General features: G+C 44.7%; 1 protein-coding gene across 3 annotated transcripts in view; it reads right to left on the minus strand.

Annotated features, from left to right (window-relative positions):
- Window positions 1-9,953: 9,953 nt before the first annotated feature.
- The window catches only part of LOC120851972 (spermatid perinuclear RNA binding protein), a 145,136-nt gene continuing 129,811 nt past the window's right edge, over window positions 9,954-25,278 (minus strand). For 2 of the 3 annotated variants that reach the window (XM_040225084.1, XM_040225085.1), the window contains exons 14-18: window positions 24,503-24,637; window positions 24,152-24,292; window positions 21,191-21,314; window positions 16,926-16,970; window positions 13,396-14,365 (exon numbers count right to left, since the gene is read on the minus strand). In XM_040225084.1, the coding sequence (XP_040081018.1) occupies window positions 14,289-14,365; window positions 16,926-16,970; window positions 21,191-21,314; window positions 24,152-24,292; window positions 24,503-24,637 (522 nt within the window). In that variant the 3' untranslated portion in view covers window positions 13,396-14,288. Of the gene's footprint in view, window positions 10,991-13,395; window positions 14,366-16,925; window positions 16,971-21,190; window positions 21,315-24,151; window positions 24,293-24,502; window positions 24,638-25,278 lie in introns of those variants that run through there. The other variant, XM_040225086.1, reaches the window with a different exon arrangement.

Here is a 25,278-nt window from a genome sequence, read left to right on the forward strand (position 1 = left end):
TTATTCATCCAAATGAGGAAAATGCAACATGTCAGGGCATTACAGACAAGCTGCAGCAGCCAGACAAGAGGGTCTGTTAGAGTCCAACACAGTCAGTGTGGAGGAGCCGCAGTGTGGACGCTGCCTGTGGGAGTCGGGGTGCAGAGAGTCCCTGTGATGAAGGCCAGGCATCTCTGGGCGAGGCACTGGAGACAGTCCACACGTGCAGGCTTTGCCTCAGCCTTACAGCTCAGAGTCTTGCGTGTACTCACCACCCCAGAGCGGGGACGATCCACGGGGCTCGCATTCTCCAATGTTTTTTTAATATAATACACAACATAAGTTATTGCCAAGGACTTTGCACTGCAGTTATACTATGTACATTTTGTATTCAGAAAAAAACACAGTAAATAGATATCACAGGTATTTTAAATAGATTTCTTAAAAGCTATCTTCATCACCAGACCAGAATGAGAGCTAGTTAGCCACAAGTTCGATGTCCTCTGTGTAACTGTGCAATCAACCAGAAATGCTTTTTACCCACAACTACGTGCAGCACCGCCTGAACCCCTGTCCTGGGGCTGAGGGAGGGCTGAGACTGAGCAGGACCCATTCCTCCTCTGTAAGGGACAGATGCCCCTTCAACAGCTCAGGGCTTCAGGTCTAGACTGGCTGCCTCCTTCCTAGTGAATTCTGCTTGGAATGGGTGAGCAGAAAGTCTCGGCGGCCACCCTCCAGGAACCCTACTACCTGGCAGGTAGACCAGGGTGCGGGACTGTGGGGCCAATAGGCCAGCCCCTCCCCCGGCCCACCTGCCTCACTCCTGCACGTGCCCTGGCCCTACCTAGGGCTCCTTCAGGAGACCTGCCTTTTCCTCAATGTGTGGCCGGGCCCCAGCCAGCCACTGAGAGAAAGATTCTGCACAGCTGGGCCACACGGTCCCCAGTCTGCTGAGCTCACAGGTACTGAGGAGACAACAGGCTCCACCACTGCTGAGAGCCATAGTAAATGACGTCTGCCCGAGGCAGGTGGCTCGTGACGCCTTCAGACATCACGAGAGACAGAAGCGCCCCCTGACCAAGCATTCCCTTTGCGGCCTCAAGACCCTGGAAAGGAAGTCTGTCTGGAGGTTGACAACAGGTCATGAGACGTCCAGAACCACGCTTGCTTCCTGGGACACGTGGAAAAGGCCCCTGCCAGCTGAGAAGCCACCACAGTGGGAACAAGGGGACCAGCGGGACTCCGTGTCCACAGTGCAGAGAGCCCTGCCCCCCCACATAGGGCCGACCTGGCAGGTGAAAGGTATTTCAGGAACCTGACTGCCTCCCAACTGTCCCTCACCTGTGGGCCATCATCACAACCTGGGCATCAGGGCCGCAGCTGAGGGAGCCGGTGAGGTGAAAAGGAGGCTCAAAGGTGCAGTGCAAACAAGGAAAGGAGTGTAAGCTTAACCACAACTTAAGCCCGAGGGTGTCTGCGAGGAGAGGTGCTCACGCCATCCTGAAGGGAGCAGAGAAGAGGCTGGATACTGGGAATTAAGTGCAGCGTCCTTGATAATAAAGTACAAGTGGAGAAGACAGTCTTCTAGCTGTCTATGACTCATTTCCCTAAACAATTTTAAAAAGTTCCCAGAACAAATATTTAAGCTAGATTCAAAAAAGAACTTTTAGACCATCATCTGTTTCCGTAAGCAGGAAAATGAGACAGACGGCATAAAGCGTAGGACCGTGGGCTAGGACAGGGCGACTCCACAAGGCTCTGGGTGCCCTGACACAAGTAAGCTCCCTGTGAGGCCAGAGCTGCCATGCAAGGATACGCCTGGCGCCATAGCCAGCTGCACCTCTGGAAGGTACGAGCCACGTGCGTTAGAGGGGAGTTACACACCTACTGGCATCCCAAGAGCCCCACCAGGAGCCAGATGAGCCCAGCAGCCCAGCGTGTGTGCCCTGCAGCCACAGCTTCTCAGCGACTCTACCACCCTCACCTGACGCCACAAGCTCACTCAAGCAGGCAGCACCAACCCCCTCACCTGCTGGCTCCATCCCCAGAGAACCCACAGGCCATGCGGGGCTGGCCACACCCGCTCCCAGCTGGGGGGCCTGCGCTCCTGAAGCCAGCACCCTCCTGACTTCCATCCACTTCACAGGAAAATGCTGACCCCTCACAGCCCTGGACTTCACCTCGGTGCTCAGTCAACAGCTGTGCCCTTCGTTTGCCTGGAAACATCCCTGAGGGAAAGTACTGTGGACAGTAGAAAGCGCTCGGTTGTTTTCACTGCCCCAGCCTCACGGAGCACCTTGGGGCAGGCACCGTGTCCGATCTGCAGTCCCTGGCGTCTGCGAGCCACCTGAGCAGCGACTGCTCCAGCCTGTGCCTCCCGCCTCAGCAGTTCACAGGCTTCACCTCCCTCCCGCTCCTGCATAAAGCTCTCTTGCCAGGTGACTCCATTCTGAAGTGAGGGGAGCCCGTCCCTAGCATTTTTCACCCTTGTACACCAAGGCCCTCAGCCAGCATTAGACCTGAGACAAGGTTTCCTTGATGTTGCCCTTTAAGGGACTTCTGAGTAGCAAGAGAGAAGCAACACAAAGATGGCAGGCTTGGCCACGTCAAACACCGGGCCCCTAACGCCACTGGTGGTCAGAAACGCTGTCTGGCTCGCGGGCCTCCCCTTCCCACTCGAGTGCCAACACAGTAAGCAAACTGGGTGAAAAGTCCAGACTGTAACAAGCCTAATCTTCCCCAAGCAGAAGATCTTTCTAAAACATGCCTGAGCACCCCTCCACAGCACCCTTAGTTCACAAGTTCCTCTCTGGAGCTGGTTCACCGTGGCTTTCCCTCGCTTCAGCACCCGCTCCCCAAACAGGACCCACCTGAGCTCAAAACCTGAGGTCCTTCTGGGCAAGAGCTGCACACCTACCAGATGTGCAGGAAGCCTTGTGGGAAGGTGGATGGGTCCAGGCAGCAGATGTGAGGAAACTTCCGGTCCTGATCATGCCAGAGGGACTGGAAAGCAGAACCAGAGAAGTGTGGCCCACAACTGGCTGTGCACTGCTCGGCCGCTCCAATGGCAGCGCCGCGTGGCCACGACCACCGAACAGGCCACACAGCCCGAAAGATTCACCGACACCAGCCCCAAGGCTCCGTCTACGTCGTGACCCATGGGAAGGCCCACTGGGCTGAACAGAGACTCCCGGACATCCCAAAGGTTTGATGGGCTGTGTCTCAGTGAACCTTGACCTTTAGGGCTCTGACAAGTGCTCAAACCACCACTGCCTCTTGCTCCTCAGCAGAGCTACAGAACTGCAGACGTGCAGAAGCACCACCCCCTCCCCACCAACTCCTCCGAGCTCCCTGCCCACCTGGGCGGAATGAGCCAGAGGTGGCAGAACAAAACAGGCCCAAAGCAGATTCACTAGTAACCTTAACAGTCCTGCCTTTTTCTCTTTAAAGTACTTGGAGAACAAGTGCATACCTCCCCTGGCTAAAGACTTTTTTCTACAGATGCTGAATCCAAGGGACTCCACCTCTTGCCAGGTGAAGAGGCCAAAACATTACTTTAAAAAGCAGAAGCCCCTGGACCATCCAGTACCTGCCACTCCCTTGACAGGCAAACTCGGCAGAGCTGGCTACGAACCTCTCCATCCATCACCAAAAAGCTTCCCAGAGACAGAGGAGGGGCACGGGGCACCATGCCCACCAGACTCCCACTTCCCAGCCCAGTGGAGGCAGTCCCTGCCACCCCCCATTCCTACTGGTCTCAGGCTCCACCGTCGTCCGTCACCTACTGCACATGGGGCCCCAGTGCCCTTGCTGGGTGTGGGTTCCTGTGGTTCCCCGGCCCCACAGCCTCCAGCCCAACCCAGGCAAGGAGCCTGGACGTGAAGAAATGCCCTCCTTGCCTCTCAACCCCCTGGCTGCCTCTAGCAGCCAGCCGCCATCCTTCACCCCAGCACCTGCACCAGCCTCTCCGTTCAGTCCGTCCTCATCCAGCTGTCCACACTGACCCTCCAGAGTCCTCTCACTGTCCTGGAGGGTGGTTACCACTGAGGGCACAGCACCTTTCAGAGAGTGGCCCCAAACTGCACACCCATGTGCCATTTCACCTTCCTAGCCCTCCCAGTTCCATCAACAAGCACCTCCACGCATACACCTCACCGCCCTCCTCGACACCCAGCTGCCCCACCGGCCCGTGGATGCCCGTCTCTGCAGGAAGCCTCGGCTCCCTCCCTGGAGCCCCTCCCTCTCCGAGTCCCTCAGTTCTCAGTCTGCACAGGCCTGGCTCTGCTCCTGGATGGAGTGGGAGTCCCTCTCGCAAGCATCCCCCAGCTTCCTGGGCTCCTTGGTCGGGTTTCACCTTCTACTCAGCTGTCTAAGCTGAAAATCCTGACATTTTCTTCAGCTGCTCCTTCTGCCCCACCACAGCGTGATTAGGAGGAGAAAGTGACAGCGGATGTTTCCAGTATGGCCATGTGCCCAGGACGGGAGCCATGGTCCCCGGAGTGGCAGCAGTCTCATCAGCCTTCCGTGCTGACTATGCTGAGCACTGGGCTCCACGTGGCCAGGAGACCAGGGCACTATGGGCAAGAGGCCAGCGGTGTGGGCTGTCAGTTTGCACAGAACACAGATGTGATCGGTGACACTCCCAAGACCACTTCTCCCCTCTTGGGCACATGCATTTATTGGAAACACTCACTGCCACCTTAACTGCCCAACTGGCTGTACTAGAACCACCTATCCCTTTCTGGAGCCACATAAGACAAGAAAATAGAAGCCGTCAGAATACCTGGCAGAGAGATCCACAGTATCTCCAAGTCTGCCCTTCACCAGCCTCACTCTCTCGAGGTTCCTTCCGCTTTCCTGAGCTCTTCAGGGGCCACATTCCAGTTGTGGAAGGAGGGACTCCCCTCCAGGGTGATGGCACAGCCACCATACTTTCCATAAAGCTGCCTCCACAGATGTCAGAGAGCTGAGCAACTTGAGATCAGCGACAGGCTGGAAGGGCCCAGTGAGACCCTGGCCCCAGAACTCTGGAAAGGTGACTGAGGATGACCCCTTCAGTTAGAGCAGCAGAGGCCTAGCCAGAAACAGGACTGCAGACAACCAGACGTGGATGCAGCTTGACAAAGAAAAAGCACCTGTCAACAGCATGTCCCTTCCCTTCGCCCAGGCCTGGGGACCTCTCCAGTGGCAGTTACTGGTTTGCACTTTATCACACGGTTCTGTGACGGTACAAAAAGTTGGTCTGTGGAAACAGCGATGCAGCTGACAAAACGACAACAAGCAGGCCGCCTGGCCCAAGGATGGGTAGTCAGTAACCCTGCCCAGCAGCCAGCTGCCATGTCTGAGCAGCCAGAGAAGAAGGCATCTGAAGTCTGCCTTCCTTCTTTTCCCCTGGTGAGGAGGGGGAGCGAGTCAGGGAGAGCAAGGTTGTGTTTTGTCTCAAGCTACACAGGATATATATTCCAGAAGTCTGGAAGAAAGGTAAGTAGGGTGAATGCATCATAAAGAGGAGAGAAAACTGTTGCCAAATGGTTTTGGAAAATAGGACAGGCAGCAGACTAGGCTGCCAACACCAACCACTAGTGTGAGCACAGTGCTATCCGGATGGGTGGCCTGGGCCGCTTACTAGCTATATGATTTTTGGGCAGGTCGTTTTGTGTAAGCCTCTATTTCCTCATCTGTCAAAGGAGAGAACTACTAGATCCCACAGTTATGGTGGTGTTCAAATTTCCTAAGAAAAGGCTTCTGTGAACTCTAAAAACAGAAGAAATGGCATTGCTTCCATGTGGTCAAAAACTCACTTATTAGCAGCCACAATGTTTTGCCACAAATAAGCTGGCTGGTTTTCAGAGTCTCTTGGCTTCAGTTTTCTTGTCTGTGGAGTGGGAACCACATCCCTGCGCTGCTGCTGCTCTGAGCAGGACCATCAGGGCAGGGCGTGGTGACAGCCCGGAGAGGACGCTGCTGCTGCACGCACACAGGCCACAGCTCAGGGACTCCTGCAGTCTGGGCTGACGAGAAGGCTCTTCTCCCTGACCCCCTCCAGGATTATGGCTCATGGCTCAAAAAATGGCCAGCTGTCAAGAATGGCAGTAACTTGGGGTCAGGGAAGACTCTCTCCCTGAAGAGGATTCTGTATCCATCCCCACACCCATCCCGGACCCTGAGCAGAGACCCAGCCGGCACTAACCTGCTGAGGCGCTAGTGAGGGGCCCACAGCCTTCCCTGAAGCCGAGTCCAGGGGCCACTCCTGGCCGACAGAATAGACCACTGTCACCTGTCCCCACCCTCATCTCTGCCCAGCACTTGCCCAGGGCCACCTCTGCCCCAATGAGCCACACCTCGCCAGCTCTCCTTCAGAGTCTGGCTCCGACACCCCCACCTCCAATCTCAGGCCAGACTGTGTGTACTCAGAAAGCATTAGCTGAATGTAAACATACACCTCAATTTCTCACTAATATTCAAACAGAAAAACAAGCCTCAAATACAAAAGCTTCCTCTGTTTATACAGCCACACCTCAGCCTTCCAATCTATCTTTCCAGTTTGTTGATCTTTTCCAGTCACTCTAAAAGAAAATAGCCCTATTTTCAGCCAGCATACTGGTCTAAAATGACCTCAAGTTAAAGCCTAGACTCCAGCACAGATCCAAGGATTGGCCTGAGCCTGTGAGCTCCAAAGACCCTATGACAGTGAGACCCCTGGCTTGGCTTGTGTTCAGGCCCTGTAGAGGCTCCACATGGCCCTGCCTCGCTGCCCACACACCACCTTCCTGTTAACCAGTGAGCTTTCTGCAGAAAAAGGCACTGGCACTTAAAGCATCTGGGTTTCACGCTTGACTCTAGCCCTTTACTCTGAGCGTCAGTCTTTTCCACCTGTAAAACATACCACCTTGAAGAGGGCTGAGAAGTAAGAAAAATGTCCAAGTGCCTGGCACACACAAGATACCAATTTTAGCATCTTTCCCCTGCTCTTTCTTCCATCCACTGCTGCCCAGAGGCCCCCAAGATGAACTGACCTGAGGGCTACCAGTAACTACTTGGGACATTCAGCTAACATGTAAATGCAGAGACTATTCTTCCGTATGGCACAAAAGGATCAAGGGAGGAGAAACTGAAGCAAAGCCTAGAGAAACCAGGCCCCTAGGCAGCGCTAAGAGAACACCCTCCCGGCAGTGGCTCATTCCCTCACCTCCTTGGGGCCATAAGCAGCGAAAAGATGACTCGGGACCACATCTCCAGCTAAGAGACGCTAATCTGACTCTCAAGCAGCCCGCGCAGATGGTGGCAATCCCCATGCTACCCACCAGCAGAGACACCGGAGTTCTGCCAAGAAAGACCCTCCTGAGAAGGGCCAAGTAATTAAGGTGTTACCTACTGATTGGTTAAGACAAGATGAAACAAACAAAACCCCGAGGCCTTCCCATAGAGTTTATTAATGAGGCAAGGATACCACTCAACAGCCACAGCAGTGGAGTGGGGTCACTTCTGCCAAGACATCACTTACACAAATATTTCTTGAATTTAACAAAGACCTGACTATACTGCAAATCTATCTTATTTGCCTTTAGAAGTAACAGTTATGTCTACACAGTTTTTGTAACCTCAGAGCATCACCAAACTCAGTCTGCATGCCCCACTCAGCTCACCTCCACCAGCAGAGAGGTGCGGCCACAACCTTCAGAGGCTCCCGAGGTTCAGTGCAAATGTGTGAGCCAGAGACACAAAGATGCTCACCCTTTATTCAGTCCAGCCATCTCTCTCTCTCTCTCTCTCTCTCTCTATATATATATATATATATATATATATATTTTCCCTGAAAAGCAACTTCCCAGCTGTGTCCAGACAGATAAATGGGTAGATGGACAGAGAAACAGATGTGTAACAGGCAGAAGGGAGGCCTTATGTGGTGACAAGCACAGGGCTTCTAACCCCCAAAGTGTTGCAGGACACTGTAAAGAGAAGCTAGAATGCTGAGAGCAGCATCTGCGCCACCGGCCTGCTAAGCCTGCCTCCGAATCTCCGTTTTCTTTTTTGTGCTTTATGATAACTTAGCTTCACCTACCAAATAAATGGTGAGCTCTGAATGTCAGATTCTGAGGCTAACTGTAGTCACAGTTTTTTCTTACTAATGCAAAGACAGGGAACTTGGAATCAGCTGGCTGACATTGTAAGCTGAACCCCTTTGAAGTTCCAAGCTCACCTAAATCCCAAAGCAAGTATTACAAACTCCTGGCAGCAGACTGTCCAATGACTGACTACCACACAAAAACACAAGCATCTTTATCCAGCATGGATCTGCAGCCACCTCCCACGCCACGTCTCACCAAGTGTTTGCTCTGTGTCTATCTGACCCTAAGATGCTAGGAATCCTCTCTCAAAGCCAGGGAGCACCCCAAACCTGTGTACACGAAGCAACCCACACAGTCCCATCCGAGCAGACCATGCACCTGCTTCTCCACTCCCTGTCAGCACAGCCTGGCCAGCCATGGTAAAAACAGTCAACATTTACTGAGCACTTCCTATGTACCAGGTACTATTCAAAGCACTCTGTGTATTAACTCATTTAATTCCCAGACCCTACAGGAATTTGCTGGAGGGAGCGGAATATACTCTGGCCCAGAGTCCCACATGGTTTCTATTCTCTATTTCTAGCTGTGCTGTAAAGCTTACATAACCTAATTTGCATTACAGTGCTATTTTAAACAATCTCCAAAGATCACTGCTTCAAGCATCAATGGAAGCTGTTAGCTCTTACCTAAAATGATAATGTGGAAATGGATATCTATTCTTACAACTAAGTCAACTTCAATCCTTGACTTAAAACAGACTTTCTGGAAGATGCTATTAGGAAAGGAAGGAACTTACCACAAGAAGTACTAGCTCTGTAGATAACTGCTAGAGAGGAACACATCATAACTGAACTCACCTCAGTGGTAGGTAGTTTCTTGGCTCTGCAGGTGGTTACTCATTTACCACCCATCTCCCTTCTCGGCCTCCTAGTAACACTGAGAAATCTCTGGTCACTGAATGGCATGGCCTCAGATGGTTACTGAGAAAAGTCTGAATACAACAGAAGCTTTCTTGTTCTGGGCAACCTCACAGGGACCACCCCCACCCCAGCACCACCACCAGGCAGGCAGTGGCATACACTGAATAGGAGTTACTTCAGGAGGCCGTTCGCAGAGCAGGCGGTTCTCAGATGAGGACTCTAGACTGCTAGAAATCTAACTTTTGGGGGAAAGGGGAGCAAATCTCCTTGGTTCACTCCTCTCTCTCACTACTAAAGATTTACCTTCCACTGCAGTTATTAATGAAATCCAAGAAAGGGAAATAATAATGAATGACTGAATGTAAGAGTAAAATTCCCCTCTTTTGTCACTGAAAAATGACTAGTGTTTAAATTAACCACTGTTATTCTTTGCTACACTATAAAAACTGCTTTAAAAGGACTGGGCTATTTGTTATTCATTTCACTCATTTATGTGAATAGAGGTCCATGAACATAAACCAGAGTAGGTTTCAGGCTCTCAAAACTGTCAGGGAAATATTTTAAATGAATCAGTTTCCAAATAACATCCATTTCAATGATATCAAAGGGCCCATATTATTAAATAATTTACAAATAAACTATTAACTAAGTTAATTATCTCCTGACACTGCTAATGTGTTGTCTCCTAACCTAAGAGATTTATAGTCGGCCCAACTAAACCAAAAAGATACCCCCCAACCTAAAAGGTTCCCAGTGGGTGGAGCCTGTGTCACCAGAATCCAGAGAAGAACCTAGCACGTAAGGGGCTCTCAGTTGCTTGTTCAGGACTGGAATGTTCTTGGTACTAGTCACCTGGGCCTCATACAACCTTTTATAGATGCCAAAGCCACATTCAACATACATACAGATTCTGTACGGGAAAAAAGTTGTCCCAGCAACCTTCAAAGTTAGTAGTAAAAAGAAAACTGCTACTTAGAGACAAATATAAAACATAAGCTTCATTTTAATCTATATATATATATATGTATATATCAAATACAACCTTAGCACAGAACATCTAATACAAATGAAATGCATTTATGGAATACACTAAATGAAGCAAATCCTTTTCAAAATATTTGGCCTAACCTTCATATTTTATAAATGAACCCCATGATGGTGAATAGGTGGGAAATAAATCATCTATCTAACCTGGAAAAGATGGAATTCCTTACATCTATTTGGTCTCTGCACACCAGGTATTTACCACTCTGAGTCTTGACATACTTGGTTCTGGAAATACTTAGTTTAACTCAGTCAATTATATATTTTTCCATAGTTACCTTAATATTTTGGTTTTTTCATTTTCTATTGCTTTTTTTTTTTTTTTATGGCTTCTTACTGCTGTTGTATTAGGCATACAACACAGATCAGAGATATTCCTTTCTCAGAGAACTCTCTGAGAAATTGGCACTTTGAGCCTCAGCTTCTGTTGCAGCTACACATAAATGGGTCCTGTGGCACTGCTACCAATCTTGCTGCTTACGAAATTCTAGCACTTTGGCTGAAAGAGTGCCCTGACGTTAAAATCTTCTTAGGTGAACACATCCCACCACCAAATTCTTTTATTTAAACAGGTAAGTGTGTGTAATTCGCATATATGTTATATCATAATTTCTATACACATACACACACTTAAAAGTGAAATGTCTCTTGAATAGAAATTACAAGGGTATTATTAAACAAAATGCTGAAAATAACTATTTTACATTTAGATCATAAAACATTCGAAAGTAATGTGATGACAGAAGACCCAGGAGATCAAATGCATCATATATGATTGTCATATATGCATGTTGTGTCCATTGGTTTTTAACTTTCTCTTTAATCAGAAAATAAAAGAGCTTACCTTTGTACACTGAGACCACAGCTTACAGTCACTATATCTCAGCCTATTTTATACAAGTGATATGGCTACGAAGGTCCGAGGAGAACGAGAATAAAGTGAGATAAACGTGCTGAAAACTGCTTAAAAGTATTAACCTGAAATACACAGAGGGTCCAACACCAGTTTTAAAAATACATTAACGAGGTATTCCCAGCTCTTCAATTAATAACGGTGACTGACTGATTCATGATTTTCAAACATTTCACCCAAATTTTAAAAAAGAAGAAAAGGCTAATACCAGCAAAATCTATCAGTGGTTTGTTCCCCAGGTTAACAATTTGAGAGCCTACAAACGACTCAAGGAGCCCTCGCGCCCCCGCACCATGTACTGCATCTAGTCAGCGTGAGGTATGTCGGGAATCTATTGGACCAATTACCTTGCACAAGACATGAGGGACACGGGCAGCCTCAAGAAACACGGCTGCAGGCCACCTCCCTGGCTGGGTGCCAGCCCCCATGCAAAGAAATATGGCTTCAAGGAGGACCCCTATCTCTGAGGAATTATAATAGCGCTAACTGACACAGTCAGGAATGCAACTATTCAGTTTATGTGCTAAAAAAAGTTTAAAAATTGTCAGAAGATAGCACAGCTCATACACTAATTCTAAGTTCTACATTGGTCTGTAGACTCCCTGACAAAAGACTAGGCTAGGAGGGGTTAAGTATATCCAGGTATTGCTAGGTTTCCAAAGGAAAAGTTTTCAAACAGACACCGTGGCTTTGAATAAAGTATTGCTCTTCTTTAAAATGCTCAGTCACTGCTTTCCAAAAGGAGGTGTCAAGAGTGCTGTGTCTGAAAGCTGGAAAGCCTCAGGGGGTCACATTGCTCTTAAGATCAAGACATAGAAATTGCCATTTCAAGCCAGACAACCTGATGGTTCTAGAAGTCAGAGAAGAAATCTTGAGGGCCCAAGTGAATAATAAATGGTGCGACGCTCAGAGGCTGGCAATAGGGGCTGTCAATGAAAAAACCACCTACAGTGGAGAAAAGAGCAGAGAAGCAAAACTTGGTGTTAATGTCACAGAATTTGGTGAAGCCAAAAGCTTCATTTATATTTCTCTGCTCTTTCAGCTGTAAGTGGAATTTTCATTACAAAATGAAGGGGTGGGAAGGGCAAAGGGGGGTGGGGGTGGGGGGAGGACACTTAATCCATTACAAAATTTAAACAGTTGAACTTGCATGGTTACCACTTCTAACGAAGGACTGACAGCTCGATTATTTTAAGTAAAGCAGAGAAATGTCAAAGTTTGCAGCAACTGGGCAGGTTTACAAAACATGGTTAGTAACTTCCAACAAACAACAAATTAAAAAAAAAAAAAAAAAAAAGACTTGGTAGAAACCATTTGAAATGACTGCCATCATGGTGGAAAAGAGCACAGCTCCCTTTGCACCGTTACGGAGGGGTTGAGTTGCGTTACAAGTCAGCTACTTTGAAAGAATTTTCTAAAGAGAAATCTCCAGAGAGATTCCAACTTGGAATGCAAATTTGACAATCAATTTCAAATAACAATACAGCTGCAGCTGCCAATTAATAGTATTCCATAAACAAAGAGGGCTGTTGTAAATACTTAATTAAGAAAAACTGGACACTACCAGCCATGCTTTTTCTTCTCAGTGATGGCTCTGTTTCATCCATAGGTCAGCAAAACAAATCAATGAAACATGAGAACTCCCAGCTGAGATGGGCCCTCTTGTGTAGGTCTAGCCACTAATGCACAGGATGAGAATGTAAGTTCACAGCTACTTCGGCAAGTGATGAGGTTTTATTAAAGTATCACCCACCACTGATACAGACAAAAGGTCAAGGAGCTGAAGGAACAGACAAGCTGTGGTGTAAAAATCACATATGTGATTAAGTAACACTAACATTTATTTTCAACTGCCTCTTTCATGCTTGTTTAGTGGTCCCAGAGAAACTGGGTACATAAATTTGCCATATTTTGAAGCCCACTCTCAGCGATGAGCACTATTCAGCTCCAAAAGACAGAAATGAAGAAAGAAGAGGAAAGCTAATTCAAACTAAAAATGGACAATTTTAAGACACAGCAACTTGTAACCCTTCAAGATATCAACACAGGACCACAATGTTGCCTTCATGGGGGTGAGTACCTTAATGAAACCATTACCTTCTAGTAACATCATAGGCTTCCAAAGGAGGTGAGAATGCAAGTGGAAGACTTAGGTCTGCACCCTTTACAGAACAGCACAATGTTACCAACTGATCATTTTTCACCAGCTTAATCAGGTGTCTTAAAAAATAAATGCTGACCCATGGCTGAAACCTGTCACTTTTCACAGCAGCACTCAACAAGAACTGGGACAATCGAAGAGCAAGTTTTTATGGGGACCCTGTTGCTGCTTTAGATTCTGATTAATTGAAGAGGATAAGAGACCCTTCAATGAATTCCAGAAAAATCGCTAATCTTCTATCTACATGAAAAAAGCCAGGGAGTGAACACAGTATCTTACAGAGTGAAGAAGGCCACAAGAACGAGAGGGTCACTGATGGATTAATTTATTATTTTTTAAAACTTGGAAATTCGGAAACTAAAATAATCACATTCCTCCTTCCCCATCTCTGGGTAGTGCCATCATTTTAATAAGCCATTGCCGGATAACAGAATAAACCTTTATCAGGGGGATGCCCTTGTACAGCAGGAGTACAAAGGGCTTACAAAGTAAATAGACGGGCTCAAACTAACAATCGTCTTTGCTTTGTTTTATCAGTTTACTTACAAATGAATGGGTTTCTAGGGCTAAGTTATTATTAGTTTTCAATTCTTTATAATTTGATACCAAAACATATCAAAAATAATAAGCTAAAACAATATTCAAACCCATATTTTATTGGCTTTAATTACACACTTCAGTATTTACAAAGTTAAAGTTTAAATGAAAAGTCTCTATTGTATTAAAAAAAAATAACTACAGCCCGAATTAAAGTGCCCTGGGGCAAATACAGATCAATCAGCTAAGCGTCAGTGACTGCGTCAGGAACCAGGCAGTACTCTGTGTTACAACAAAGCAGTTTATTTGTGATCAGTGTTTGAGACTCTATACATCCTTCACAAATTTAATTTTACATAATCTGATATTCCTCTTAAAACTTAAACTTTGAACTGCTAGACTTATTTCCCTAGAACAGAAGGGCTGGTATAAGTTATTTTCCGGAAATGAGGTACCGTTTCACAGAACTGGTTTCTTTTTTGTTTGTTTTCAAGTTTTAGAGAACTAAAGTTGCATTTGTTAAAATCAAAAAGTAGGAAAAGATGTTCTTTACAAATAATTTTGATCAAGTATGTGTTCAAAGAAAGCAGGATAAAAAGGCTTTTTCGCTAACATTCTGTATGTACTGGGTTGTTGTTGGAATAGGAATTAGCTTCTGTCATTTGCTAAAAGAATGAGTAGTGGGGAACAGGATATGTTGGGAATTTCATAACGGGTAACAGAACCATTCTCTTGGGTAAACCTACAGAGAAAAGAAACGGAGAGGACTCCAAATAAGTTTAATAATCCAATAAAAATTTCAGGTTAAAAAAAAGAATCTTACAGAGATTATCATTAACCTTTTCCAGATTAGTCAGTCAACATGTACCATTATGAAAGAGGCCCACTAACTTTGAAATTACTCTTAATAGTGTGATAATATTTTCCACTCAAAATTAAGATGGCTACATCACAGGAAGAATGATATCTAAAAAGGGATTTTATTTGAGTGAGCTGCCATCAATTATAAAGCTCAAAAGCAATGCCATTGATTAATATTCTAAAGTGACTCTCAATTTGGCACATCACATATTACAGGAGAAACAGGGATTGTCAAGATTCAAACACAGCTATCTGTGCAGGCCTCAGCTCCCCAGAAAGACAGTTCCAACTGGAGTTGTCACCAGGTATTTATCTTAATGGCTACTGCCAATATTGGCATGGCAAATCTGGAAAGATTAATTACTTTCTTAATTTTGTAATTAATGAGTTCTTGTGGCCTCACAAACTTCTGCATACTCAAGCATGATTTGAAATCTGCTCCTTGTTTCTGTTCTAATGTTTAACCTATGGAGAAATCACAAAGCAGCAACAGCAGGTATCTGAGAGCACCAGATGATCAGAGGGAAACTACCCCACATGCAACAGCTTTACGAAGGCCAGAGACATGTTTACCTTACAGCCAAAATCAAGCATCGTTTTAGTAGGCTGGCATCACAGTAACACTTAAAAACCGTATCTTTTATGTGAAAAATGGGGGCATTAAATTTCACCAGCTTTGGAAGTCAGTTATATGACACATGGAAGAGAGAAGCCTTCTGAAGAGCGGGCTCGGAGTCCGCAGGGTGGAAGTTTAATGTTAGAGGAAAGGGAAGAACGAGAGAGAAATTAAAAAGATTGAGGAAAAACATGAATGTACCTTAGAGCCTAGATATGTAAGTGTTTTAAAGAAAAAAAGCTCTTGCAAACCTAAAGAACATGGGTCTTACTATGTCTAAAAGAAAGGCACCAACTTAAGGACCTGCCCTAGAAGGCAGATGCTTTGGCTTTCACACAAGACATATCACAATGAGTCCAGTGAGTCAAAATGTATTTGGATAAACTGACCAGACCTAATTCACAGGAAGGAGAGGTGGTCAAGAGATGCAGAAGTTGGCTGAATGGTAAAAGCAAATGGCCAAATCAAAAGAAGCTAGAGAGTTTGAATTTAAAATAAATTCTAAAAGACAGCATATTCCTGAATGAGCCCCCAGTTCCTAACCCCCTCCCCATATCTAAGAATAAGCAGAATACGGGGAGCCCCTGGCCATAGCTGAGTATGCCAATGGAGACAGGCAGGTGAGGCTGAAACTCCAGACTCTGTTCTCAACCTTAGAGAAAACCTACCCCAAATGTCAGTCTTCCAGCTTCCCCACATCTTCCAGGTTGTAAATGATCTATCTTAATGGGAGAAGTGCTCAAATTGTTCACTTTCTACTTATTTCTACAGTTACAAAATCAAATGAAGCTTCAATTTAGCAGTGTCTTAAAGACCCATAATTTCCATCCAAACAAAAATGGGAAAGCTGATGCATGAAGAGAAAAAGCACAAGGAAAGGCCTGAGGCTCGTGTGAAGGACTACCACCACAAGTAGCAATACAGGCAAGGTCCTTCTCTTCCGTGTGCACGCACGCCCAGCCTAGGGTCGCACTGGGGCACACGCACTCGTGTGTACACACATGCTCTCACACACTCATGTAAGCACACACACACACTGGTGCTCTTTTTGCTCTAAGTGACAAACATTCTGCAGATGGCTGATTTTATACCATGTAGCACCCAAGATAGGAAAAATGTCTAAGAGAGCATATCACTGACTCCAAACCTACTGCCTCCATTGCCACATAAACCTCATTCAAAAGTTATCCAAAGGGCCACTGAGGTTCATTTCTGCATTTGCCTTTATTTTTATTTTTGAAGGGAGAAGAGATATTCCTGATTTTCTCACATGTACTACACAGACTTTCTGCAGTAAGAACTTCGGTAACACTGCTGTGGATAACCCTGCATCACTCTCTGGGACCTGTTCCCTTCACCTCCACAGCAAAATTCACAACAAAGCATAACAGTGCCAATGTGAAGTGAGTACGTCCTATCCCTAACTCAAATCACCTGCAGTTCATACAGTTTCTAACCAGAAACTTAAACGTGGCTCTGTAACTGGCAGGCAGCCAAGCTAGAACTGGGTATGGCCCTTCAGTAGCCTTTGAATGGAGTGTAAGTTGGCTGTAAGAAGAACTACTTAGAATATTTAATTTCAATATGGTCAGAAACAGGCAATTAGAACAAGCAGTCCTTCAATCAGGCAAAGCAGAGAGAAGAGCAACTCCAACCAAACCAAGAACCACAAGGTTGTGGCATTTTCAAAGGGAATTTAAGTTGGGTCACTAGAATGAGCAGGTCTGAGATCCTCCAAGTCATTTAAAGAAACCCTAGATACAAACTGTGCTTTGGATTGCTGTGCAGAGGCTAAGAGGAGAAATCAGTAAGACAGTGTACATACCATAGGCAGGGGCAGCTGTGCTGTAGCCATAGGGTGTTCCATAGCCTGGTGCAAAGAAGGAGAAAGCAGGTCAGTCAGGACAAAGGGCAGTCAGCACTGGCCCGATTCACAAGGAGCATCGGGCCCGGCACCTTGGGCCCTGCCTGAGGACTTCTTCCAGGTGTGGCTGAACAAGAACCCTTCCCAGGATGGCCCTAGTCCACCAGTCCCCTCCATGCCTAAGCAGACTGGAAGCTTTTTATTATGGCCTACCAGATACTGACTACACTTACTTCTCACTACACTTACCACATTACATTGTAATTATCAATTCTACCTGCATTCCCCACTAGAATGGCAGAGACTCAAGTCTTATACATCTTTGTATCACCGGAACCTAGCAGAATGGCATGTAGTAACCACTCACTAAACATAATTTGTTCAACAAAACTATACTCAGAACCACTCAAATTACCAATTTCTCAAAGTTGGATAATAGAAATTTCCAAGTCTTTTTTCTGAAAGCAGTAACAGAGCAGACTAAAGCCTCAAATGCCAGTAAAGAGGCACACACATCAGGCTGCAGGCTTGAGGCCAAGCTCCATGCCTTGCTCATATCCCAATTCTGGGCCCCAGCACAGGGTCTCTCAATAAATGTTGCTAAAATTGCCATTAGCATCTGGTGCCTATGAAAAAGGCTCATACTGTCAATATGAAACTAGTACAAAGAACACTTTTTGAACCAATTAGTTCTACCACTAGTTTCTTATATGTCCTTAGATATCTAACTTTTGAGTTGCCACTTTCATCTATAGAATGGGAAACCCTCCAAGCTACTTTATATAGTTTTATAGGGATTAGAAATAGTATGTTAACAGAAACAATCTTTAACCTTTCAGTAAAATGACTTTAAAACATATAAATATTAAAACACTTGGGTAAATCTCTAGGAAAAACAGAGTAAGGGCACAAAATCTACACAGGCCCTTCACGTTGTACCCAAAACAAATCCAGCCTTTTTACCTTACAGCTCCTTTTCCTAGAATCATTTCTGCTGCTAAAATAATTTTTTTTTCCATCTTCTTTAGCTAACCAACTGCAACTCATTCTTTAGGAATCAGCTCCTCTGTGAAGTCCCCTAGGCTTGCGGTTCACTTGGCCCACCCCATATCATCGCTTGTTTTGTATTTCATGGTGCTTTCTTAAGTGTCTGTTCCCATCCCAAGTGACCCCAAGCATTCCCTGGGGCAGACGCTAAATCTTAAGTCATCTTTGAATGCTCAGTTCCAAATCTCTTGAGACAAAATATTCAAACACATGTTGAAAAAAAAAAAAGTAAACTGCTTTTGGGGACTAGTTGAAACATTTTTATAAGAGATAAAATTTTTCACTTTTTAGTCTACACTTAAGTCATAAACCTAGGGGCTGTACAACTGAATCTTTAGTGCTCACTACATCATATACTTCAAGAGGACAAAAGACAGCTGAAATAAGCAGTAGGAAATGAACAGTAAGAAAAGTATCAGAAGCCAAAAAAGTTAATGCTTAAAAAAGAATGCTATATATCAAATTTATTCCAGGAAAAGGCAGTTTGTTGGCATAGGTTATAGTTTCAAAGGCTTTACTAAAACCTCCTTAAAGAGAGAAACTAGAACTGCTGAGCTGGCCAGTAGTTGTACCCCAATACAGGCCACTGGCTTCTAATCCTGACTTCCCGTCCCACTAAGTAAGGTGACTTTGAATAGCACGCACTATTTAATATTTACCCTCTCAGAGCCTCAGTCTTCTGCAGAAACTGACAGCAGAGGAATGGATTTAAAAACATATGTAAAAATACTATAGTCCCTGCTGCAAGGAATACGCTCTGCAAAAGGCATATAACCTATTCATAATCTAATCTGACCTCATCTGAATGTCCTCTAGGCTATAAAAGAACTTCCTTTTGAAAGCCTTCAGGAGACAGGCCTTTCACAGAGGTCAGGGCAATGATGTAAGAGAGAAGCTACTAGGATTCCCTCACAATCACTGCCACTAGCAGATGGTGGCTGGCCACCTGAGTGAGGGGAACATCCCATGCCCCAGTAGCTGCGCACACCTGGACAAGCACACCACCAAAGGCAGGACAGTTCGCCTCAAGCTGCCTACTACTGTTCAATGAAAGCTGCTTCCTTTAACAAGACATTAAACAAGGCAAAAAAAAAAATTTTTTTTAAATTTCCATAAAATAGTGAGATGTACAGAAAAAGGTCTTAATTTTGGACACACAAACTGTATCAAACTGTAACCACCCTCCTTCCTCCCCTGGTCCCACTGCCACTGGTCTTTCAGCTTCTGTCTCTCAATGGCACCACCTCCAACCTACCTCCTCCAGCTGAAGATCCTGGAGGGACACTTGAAATCTCACTCTGTTTCATTCTCCACAATAAACCAATCAATTGCTTCTCAAGTTGTTCCATCTGCTCACTTCCTGCCACCCATCTACTTCCCTACACCCACAGGATGTGCCTCCACTGCCTCCCACCTGGGCTCTGAGTTTCCAAAAGCTTTCTACTGTGACTTGGCATGCCAACTTCTGCCCCTACGAGTCATTCTTCATACAACAGAGAGTGATTTTCACAAACAAAGTCTGATCTCGTCACTTCTCTTAGAACCCTTCATGACTTCCCACTGCACTTAGGTTCTAAGACCAAAACCCAAACCAAGAAAGACCTCCAGGACGGGGACTGAACATCCAGCTTCAGCTCAAATCCACCCTAGCCCCTCCCTGGGCTCTCCACACTACAGACTGGTCTCATCCTCATTCTTCAAATAAGCTAAGTTCCCTCCCACCAGCACCACAGGGCGCTGACGTGCTGCTCCCTCTGCAGGCAGCGCTCTTGGACTTGAATCTGCTCTAACTCCTACTCATTCTTCAAAGCTCAGTTCACGTGTCACGTCTTCAGGAAAACCTTCGAGTCCCCAACAGACTAGACCAGGTTTCCCTGTCACGTTCCCTCACGACACTGTGCCTTTCTCCTTTATCACAGCAGCTCAGTCAGTCATGAGCATTCCATTAGTATATCTCACCTTTATGCCAAACACTTCAGGAGAACAAAATGCCATGCCTGCTCTGTGAGCAGGCACACAATATTTGAATGAGAGAGTACATTCTTTATATGACACATTTTTGAGCTATGCCCCTAGTGGGATCAAGTTCTAGAAGCTTAACTCCAAAGCCACATTATCCACAAAACTTCCCAAAAAGCCTATTCTAATTCTTTCTTGGGGTGGCAGGAGGTGTGTGTGTGAGGGGGGCCGGAAATAACCCAGAATCCAAGTGAACCTCTTATGAGTGTCACACAGTTATGCAAAAAATAATGACAAGACCCAATCTTTACGACAATTTATCTAATCAACAACTGCAAGAGGTTTACTTGTCAAGTTCAAAGTTCCATGTTTGCACGATTACAAGAATTTAACTTCAACGAGACAGCTGTACCACTACTGCTAAAATAATATAAAGATTGAAACAAAAGACAGAAAGAAGGCTTCTTTCCCCATCTTCCTCAAGCCATGCTGTGAAATGGAAAGAATACAAACTTTGGAACTAGAAACTCTTATTACATTCAGATCTCTGCTCTGCTGTTTACAAGATGTCTCACACTGAGCTCACTGCCTTACCTCCCTAAACTTTAGTTTTTCCTCATCTGGAAAAAAACAGAAGTAATTTCTACTTGAGGAAACACTGTGAAGACTAAAATCAAGTAACTGAAATCATTGATATGCAAGTATCTACTGTTTACTCAACACTGAATAAGAAAGCTCCCCCTTTCCTTTTTACGTAATTCTCCAGCCCTTGATGATTCACCAGACACTGAGTTAAAGAAATGCTAACACGGTCAGGCTTCACCTCAATTGAGCAGCCTCTTACCAATCCAAAGGTTTTTCTCACCTGTGATACCCAACCTGTCATCTGTGTCCCTAATGAATACACCCGGCTCAGTATCCAAACTCCCCAGTGTGTGGAATATCTCTGAGCTTTCACATTGTCAAAATATGTCCCCTCCACCAAGTGCAATATTCTTCGTCTGTCACCTCCCTCCAAAAGGCCTCTAGTCATTCAGCAGATTCCAGGAGAAAACCTAATAACATTCGATAGATTCTTCTTTCAAATTTCAGTGCACAAGCATCCTATACCTGTATTATGTTTCCAGAAACCCTGTGTAACCCTGGAAAATAAAGGAGACGCTATTCTTGGAAACTGTGGCCCAGAAAAGGAGGCAGACATCTCTCAGGTTGTACTATACCTGGAGCTATGTAGCCGGGAGCAGCTGTGGCCCCAACAAAAGCCCCCCTTGTTAGAGTTCCTCTTCCTCTGCCCCGAACAGCTTGGACTGCTGCAGACACAGCTGTATTCACAACACCCTTTGCCTGTTAAAAATAACACATTTCATTACTGAGAGAAATAAGATCATCTCATCAACCCTGTAATGTATATAACCTCTATGCGAAACTTGAGCCTGTACATGACGCAATTCATCTGTGCCTGTGATGACTTCAGCTTATCATCTGTAAAATGAAAATGATGTATTACAGAGTTGGTCCAGAAAATATGCTGGCATACTGGGCTTCCCTGGTGACTCAAACAGTAAAGAATCTGCCTGCAGGAAACAGAGGTTCGATCCCTGGCTCAGGAAGCTCCCCTGGAGAAGGAAACGGAGATCCACTCCAGTATTCTTGCCTGGAGAATCCCATGGACAGAGGGGTCATGGAGGGCTGTAGTCCATGGGGTTGCAGAGTTGGACACGACTGAGCGACTAACACACACACAGAAGTATGCAGATAGTGTTCTTTTCACTTGAAGTTTATCCAGAAACAGTTCATTTTCTACACATACACTTCAGCAGTCAGATTACATCCAAAGACATTTTAGGCCTAATTAAAAGTAATTACAGACACCTGATATCTAGGTTCAAAATCCACTGAATTCTCTTCCAACAAACAAAAAAACACAGCAAACCTCCTACAATTAGCTATGAACCTGAGTCAGGTTTAAAAAGAAAGAGGTGGGGAAGATTAAGACAGGAAGACCAAAGATGTGGATGCCAGCCCCTGCTCCAAGTAGCTGAGACCTCAGGAAGCAGATTCCTCTGGCAGCAGGGGTGGGGGCTGCAGCATAGGATTATGGGGAGGGGGGTGTGTGGGGTGTGTGTGTGGGGGGTGTGTGTGTGCTCTAAAATGCCACAGGACTCTGGTAAAGTCGCAGAATCTCTATGGCAGTCTCCCTGCTAATTGTAAAATAGGGATTATGACATCTACTTTGTTTTCCTTACTGCAGAGTAGAAAGAGAAACTGAGAAAACAGATATAAAACTGAAAAGTAGGCAAGGAGTAACAGTATACAGGAATGCAAAACCATTCCTTTAGGAAACTGAAATTTTAAGAAATAAGAAAACATCTAGATTTAAATTAAATATTATGTTTACTTTTTATAATAATGCAACAAAAACTCAAGCTCAGGAAACTTAAGAAACTAGTAACATTCCCTGCTATAACCAAGCTTCAGGGAAGGAGGTTCAGAGTCTCAAAAGCGTTGCAGAGCAAGTCAGCAGCACTACACACAGTTTCAACAGTCAGTGCATATACACGTTTATCTCTCATTGAAAAATCCCCAGCTTTTTTCCTCCTAGGATAGCCTCTATCGCTAGTATGACTGAGCAGAAGACAGCTTCAAGGTCAAATGTATCATGAACAGAGAAACAGCCATCTTCCCTTCTGGCTGAGAAAAAAATCCAACCCACAAATCCAAAATAGACTGCTTCTTGGCTGTCAAGCACATTGAACACATGAGTTTTATATCTTCTAGTATGGAAAATTTCTAAAAATGAGTGAACTTCATGCAGACTTTTTTTTAAACACAGCTTAGTCAAATGCAGTCAGGAATTAGCAATCTGGCGGCAGCACAGTGACTCCACACAAATCAAACTCCTGTCTCCTAGAACCAAACCTAACTACGTAATAAGTTATCTGCACACAGGCTTTATAAACACTAAAATTAACTGACCATATACAAGATGTATGCACAAGAAAAACACACCAATACAAACAAGGTCACAATTATCTTTCTACTAATTTAGAACATCTTATAAAAGATTTTAGAAAAAGAAAATCCATTTATCCTTTCTCTACACATGTACCAATACAACTTAAATGCTTTATTTATATTTCACCTCAGTAAGTTTTCTTTGTTTATATTATGAATTCAAGAATATAAGCAGTGTTTATTATAGTAAATACAAAAAATGTAAATGAACACAAAACATATTTCTAAGATGGATATCATATACAATAGGAGCATGCCCACAGTCTTTGAAATGAGAAGAATCAGGTTTCAAAGGGAACCTTTACAGTCAGCTGTGATACTACAAGCAGTGTCAATGCGTCCAAAGTGTTCTATTGTGATTATTCTACTCTGTTAACAATGGACTTTGCATATGCATATTTAACACAGAATCTTAATCTATGCTTCCTTCTATTGGTCTAAACATTTTTACTTGACTTTTCCCTATGACGTAATATATTCAGATATTATTATACCAGTGTTCTCCACCAGACAGAGAATGTGTCTTATAGTTAGTTACATATCTCTTTTCACCTCACAATCATGCACATGGTGTATGTCTAGAAAATACTTTTGAATATGTAAATGAATGCATGGGAGAATCTGTTATTCAAAAGCGTGCAATTAGGAAGCCATCTTTTCTTACTGCGATCCTTGCTACAATCCTGGGCCTTCTGCAGCTCTGACATTTCCAGTGTCAGTAACGAACAAAAGCAACACAGGGTCAATTTCTACTGTGCTACCCTCAAAGAAACCCCAAACTAAACAATGTAAAAGGACAAAACTGGAAAGGAAATAGAAGAACAACTGCAGGATGGGATGAGAATAAGCTCAACACTCTCGGCAGCTTCCCTAAACAGACGCAGGATCTCATTAGAGTCCCAGCCCTTCAACAGTGCTTCAAGAGGACTTGAAGCCCCGAATATTTAAAGCCATCCGTCTCTTTTGAACATAGGATTTGCCTGAAAGACCACAAAACAGAGGACCAGTAATCATATTTCTATTATGCATGATCAACCCAACAGAAAAAGTTGCCAAGTCCAAGCAAGAAAAATAAATAACTTCAGAAAAATCTCAAGTGGCACAAAGATATGAAAGGAGATTTCACTCTGGTGGTATCTTTCTAAGGTTTAATGCTTAACTCATACCTGAGGGATAATCTTCTTTTTCTTATTATTTGCTGCATTGGGTCCAGAAAACAGTTTCTCCAGGGCAGCTAAAGCTGCACTTGCCTTTGCCACTTTCTTATTTGGACCTGCACCTCTGAATTTTTGTCCATCCACTTCTACCTAAAATCAAGAACAACACTCTGCAGTTATCCTATGCAACTCCTCTGTGTAGTTTTAATTTAAATGTATCATAACACAGAAAACAAAAACACCAAAAGTCAAATACTGCCATAAGAACTGACTGAGTCTAAGTCTTTTTTTAAAAGTAAGCTCAGAACAACCTATGTCTTTGAGGGGAAACATAAGGCTGGCTTGTATCTGGGTACATACCTCCATCACAAAGCGTTTGTCATGGCTTCCACCAGTCTCCGAGATGAGTTCATACTTGAGACCTCTTCTTTTTTCATTGAGCTCCATGACAGGATTTTTGCCACTTGCTGTGAGAATAGGGCCCTGAGTTCTTACCTAAAGGGATGTTCAACCAAGGGAGATTTTAAAGTATTAGATTTCTTATTAATACAAGTATACTATATCTCTACTGAAAAAGAGGCTCAAAAATTATACTTTAAAGCATTTGGGAGCTAGGATGCACGATTACTTCTTCGTATGAATGACAAAACATCTCTAAAGGGACAGAAATCCTACATTCACCCTGTCATGGAAGCAAGGAGGTCTCCACAAAGCAGGATGCTAGAGCAGTGGAGCCTGGCCATTACCTGACACTCCAGGGTCTGATCTAGTGTGTTCAAGATCTAAGAACAAAACTATAAATGACTGACAATGTAGGTAGAAGAGTAAAGATTCACATTCAATGTTTTTTACCTTTAGGATTAGGCTTAAACAGCTCTCAATTTGGGAGATGGAAAGAAAATGTGCCTATACACCTCTCAGTCTCTAAAGAGATCTGAGGGAACCAACAGTAAAAACAGCAGGCTACAGACTATGAATTCAGAAATTTAAAAATAAAAGCAGTCATTCCCTGCCCTCAAGGATCTAGAGTACAGTGGGAGGGACTGATCTAATCACTATGAAATAATGAACACTCAATGGCACCCCACTCCAGTACTCTTGCCTGGAAAATCCCATGGACGGAGGAGCCTCGTGGG

This window comes from Oryx dammah, unplaced genomic scaffold (genome assembly GCF_014754425.2).
Source record: "Oryx dammah isolate SB20612 unplaced genomic scaffold, SCBI_Odam_1.1 HiC_scaffold_25, whole genome shotgun sequence".
NCBI classification, from domain to species: Eukaryota; Metazoa; Chordata; class Mammalia; order Artiodactyla; family Bovidae; genus Oryx; species Oryx dammah.